This window comes from Limulus polyphemus, unplaced genomic scaffold (genome assembly GCF_000517525.1).
Source record: "Limulus polyphemus unplaced genomic scaffold, Limulus_polyphemus-2.1.2 Scaffold245, whole genome shotgun sequence".
NCBI lineage: Eukaryota > Metazoa > Arthropoda > Merostomata > Xiphosura > Limulidae > Limulus > Limulus polyphemus.
In genome coordinates, this window is record NW_013665855.1 from 335,302 (window position 1) to 340,086 (window position 4,785).

Genomic DNA, 4,785 nt, shown 5'->3' on the forward strand with positions numbered 1-4,785 from the left:
GGCTTTGGATTTTGACATTACAAACAACTAATCTGAACCAATGCTGCATTAAACATACCACATAACCCAAAAAATCTATATTTAGGATTTTTAAAAATAAAATATATACATTTGAATTAAGAAATTAACTAATGTATAATACTAAACTTTGAATTATAATCTACAATTTAATACCAAACTTATTGACATTCATTCATAAAATAACAGTTCAATAAAATTTTGAATGTAAGTTCACAAACGTGATGACATGGCCTTTGACACGAGGCCATAGAAAAGCCTGTCAGACCTATCTCGGTAGGGTTAATGGAAGAAAGTCCCATTTCTGTAGTCTTCATTGTGGGGTTCCTCAAAGTTAAGTCCTTGGCCCCCTCTTGTTTATTATTTATATAAATGATTTAATTTTGGTATGTTCGAAAGATACCTGTATGCTGACTATACGACTCTTATCATAGAGGCTTATACTTTTGCTGACTGTTTTAAGTAGTGAATAATGAGTTGTTTCTGATGCTACCAGGCTTCTTGACAACTGCCTGGTATTAAGTATTTTTGAATTTGTTAATTCCTTCTAGAGAAAGAAATATCTATTACTGTCCAAGAAGTAGTTCAGTTTTGAGTTCTAAATTATTTTAAATCAATTGAAATCTGATGATTGGTCAACCTTCAAATTTTAAATTATTTAAATTAAAAATGTGTAATTATGTATTTAATAATTTCTCAATGTTTGGTTTAACACATGTAAATAATTTTTCTTTTATGGTTAACTACCCTTCATGGCTGTAGCTTTATAAATTAATAATAATAATATAAAAAACCAAATGGTATCTATACCAGTAATCTTCAAAACATCAAAGTGATGTGCAATTTAAAACCAGAAACATTTTGACAACTCTGCTGCAGAATCATTTAAATTGCTCTAACAACATTTTAACAGCATAGAAAATAGTTTTATAGATTTAAGTTATGAATTAAATTTTGATACTAGCTAGTATATTTCTTTACATAATCAGATATTTCTCATTTTTACTTTTTAAGCCAAAAAAACCTTAAAGCCTAAAATACTGTGGTTGCCAAGTAATAATTTTGAAGCTTTTCTTTTCCTGACATGACAACCATAGTGGCATATTCAGAATATTAATGACAAATGACAACATTAATACAGGTTATGGTCTTCAAAGTGGATGAATGTTGTCAAATATTATGCACTCAGCAATCATAGTGTTAAATTTATTGATCTTCACATTTAAATGATAAAAAAAAAGAAGAGAAACGTACCCGCGGAATCTGTTTTCCTGACTTCTTCATTTGTTCCCTATACCACTGTGTAAAATTAATGTATGCTGTTGTGGCACGTTTTGGAGCTGGAATTCCATCTTTATTTACCTTGGGTTTCTTGGACTTTGCCTTACCATGGGGTATTCCACCCATTGCTCCATGAGGGGAGGTACTAGAGACCAGGGCAGATCCATGACCCAAATGGCGGGGAGTATTGCTGTTTCCAAGTTGTGTGTGTTGCAAGCCCCCAGCAGCCATTAGTTGATTGGCTGCACTCATTGAGAGATTGAGACCAGCTGGCATCATGGGCAGTTGGGCCATGGCAGGATGAAGACCAGCTGCTGCATTGTTAGAGGGGGAGACAGCAGCTGCCTGCTGAGCCATAACATGGTAATCATACTCTGAAAAATGAAAACATGTAAAATTGTTAAGAGTGAAATAACTTATGTTACTTGAAAACTGTCAGAACTTCTAATAATGCTTGTTTTTAGAAAAATAAAATGTAATATTTCATTCAAGAGAAAGGTTTGTGTGTGTATGTATACATACACACAAATTATCTACACTGTAAATCTTAGAGAAAAATTGAATTTAAAGCACAAAAAACACATGGATAACACTAACTTTTAGTAACTGTGATTTGCAATGCAAACCCCAGTTTATTGGGAAATATGAGTACACATGCTGAAATAAAACATGTACATACTTTTGAAATCAATTTCAATATTAGTTTACAAATAAATTCTACAAAAGAGAAATATAAAAAGCAATTTAAGATAATTGGCATAATCTAGTTTGTAATTACTTAAAACAGCATTATAGCTCCTTTGTTAATTTTGTGTCACAGTAGTGTAACAATGTTCTTTAACCCCCTTACTATCAGAATATTAAAGTGTACATGTCATGACCTTTTTAATTTAGCTTTAGTTACATCCAAAATCTAATTAAATTACTTTATTATCAAGGTATACAAATAATTTTGGCATCAAAATATAGTTAGTAGGTCAAATTTTAATATTATACAAGTTTTAATATTTTAATTCTAAAAGGAAATATTTAGATAAATCCTCAATCTCCCCCTTGTATGAGAATCATGACATTTGTTCTCTGGGTCTTGTCCATTCTCTAATTTACTTACCAGCCCACTGTGAAGTAGTCTAATGTAAATTACTCATTATAATACAGATATTACTAAGGCAAGGTAGAATTTTCATAGCCTTCAATCTTCTTTGTTTATAGAGGCATAAAACAGAAAGTCACACCCACCTGTCACATTTTCTCTTTCACAAGTTACCAATAGAAAGGTAAAAGTTTTCTTACAGTCAGTTAAATTATAATAGTTACAGAACACTGTCTGCTTTGTGTGTTATTATTTTGTGTTTTAGGTGCCTTACTTAAGTAGTTTTTAGTGTACTAGTACCATCAGTATAAAGAACATAGGCTTAAATTTCATCAGGTAAATACTAAAGTTCTTGTTATAAAAGTAACTATAAATGTAGAAATTAGAAACTTGAGGTTAGATAGATTAGATGAGGAATCAATGTGTTCAGAGGAAAACAGTTTCATAACAAAAAGGATAACAATACTTAAGATAAACAACAATACTTATAACAGAAGGGGACACAAATGTTTGGGAATTTTACAGATTCTATCTTCAGTATCTAAAGCAAAAATAAAAGAATTACATCATTCCTAAGTAAATAACTAAAGTACATTGTTGCAATAACAGTGATTTAATCAAACTAAAACACATAGAAAGTGAAGGAGTAACAAATTAAAATACTGTACATATTAAAAAATGTGAAATTAAAAGAAGACAGCATGTTATTCAGTATTGGTGAAAGTTGTTTGATGTGGAGGGTTTCTTTAATCAGTAATTCCAGATCACTGTTGGATTTGGAAAGGATATTGAAATTTGATTAGTTCGTGTCCTGTTTCTTTGTTATGTAACAATGAATTATACATTTAATTTGACTTTTTAAAGTTAAGCTTTGTTTCCCAATATATAGAAGACAAGAAGTATATATTAAGTTTGAATACAGTTGGTAGTCTGAGTGGATTTGTGTTTCTTATTTAGAAAGGTATTAGTAGCCATTACACTTTAGAGTATCCTGCATGAGAGAAATTTCTGAGTGTAAATTAAGGTATGTAGAACATAAATTATAAGCTCTGTTTAATAAGCATGTTACAAGATTTCTTTTGTATATGAACTGGATAAAGCTGTCAAATTGTGTAAGGAGTCTATTAAATGTGTAATTCATTGTTACTACCCCAAGTTGATTTCATATTAGTTTTTAAACCAACAACACCCATACAGGATTTTTTCCATACTAAAGACCTTCTCCCAATTTCTCTTTATTCGTGGCTTGTGTATATTTACATGTGTAGAGACTATAGAGCCTCCTGTGTTGGCAAACCCAAGTGCTGTCTACTAGTTACCACCAATGAACAAATGGAAATTTCCACAAAAAAGGTTCAGTAATACCTGTGAAGACACAGGACACAAACAAAACTTATCAAATTTCAATAACCTCTGCAGGCCAACAAGGATTTGGAATTACTGATTAAAGAAACCCTCCACATCAAAAAACTCTTACCAATACTGAATTACATGCAGTCTTCTTTTAAACTGCAGATTTTTAATATGTACAGTAATTTGTTTGTTATTCCTCCACTTTCTATGTGTTTTAGTTTTGATTAAATTATTGTTATTGCAGGAATGCATTTCAGTCAGTTATTTAGGAATGATGCAATTCTTTTATTTTTGCTTTAGATACTGAAGATGGAATCTGTAGAATTCCAAAACGTTTACCTGTGTCCTTTTCTGTTATAAAAAAACAATGTCCATACACAGTTCGAGAAAATAAAGTACAGGATTTAACTGAAAAATGTTTTGTACTTATTTTGGAAGTTTTAGAGGTTACACAAAAGAAATTTGAAAATTTTTGGATAAAAAGTATGTTTTATCTTAATCTGAAAATCACTTCACACTCAGAACAGTCAACACTTTGATTATATATTCATGGACAAATATTTAGCAAAAATAATATCACAACCTGATTTTTTGTGTACAAGACTTTTAATATTTACTGAAAGTTTGCCAAATTTCCTAAAATATATAAAATATATTAAAAGTTATAGTGTGGAAACTGATGATTACTATGGTTACAAGGTTAGTCACATCAACAGACCCGGTATTTCTAAAACTGATTTCAAAAGCATAAAATAACCATTTACATTAAACTTAACGAGTTTTTAAAGATTTTTTAAAAATTGTTGCTCAATCTAGACACAACATTTCCCTGCTGTAGTCAACTTCACTACTAAAACAAAAGAATCTGAATGAAGATTCTGCAAAAAATAACAATAACTGTCTGCAGAACAGCTAACAAGAGTTCCATGATTTTAGTTACATGGGTATAATAATGGTTGGAGACAGCTTGAATGGGTAACAAAGAAAAACTTTAATATACGTTTAACATAACAGCAAATGTACAATGTTTGGACATCATC

At 30.5% G+C, this 4,785-nt stretch overlaps 1 protein-coding gene across 2 annotated transcripts in view; it reads right to left on the reverse strand.

Moving 5' to 3' along the window:
- The window catches only part of LOC106478739 (transcription factor sem-2-like), a 26,390-nt gene that overhangs the window by 12,362 nt on the left and 9,243 nt on the right, over positions 1-4,785 (reverse strand). For both annotated transcript variants that reach the window (XM_013939300.2, XM_013939299.2), the window contains exon 3: positions 1,273-1,673. In XM_013939300.2, the coding sequence (XP_013794754.2) occupies positions 1,273-1,673 (401 nt within the window). The remainder of the gene's footprint in view (positions 1-1,272; positions 1,674-4,785) is intronic.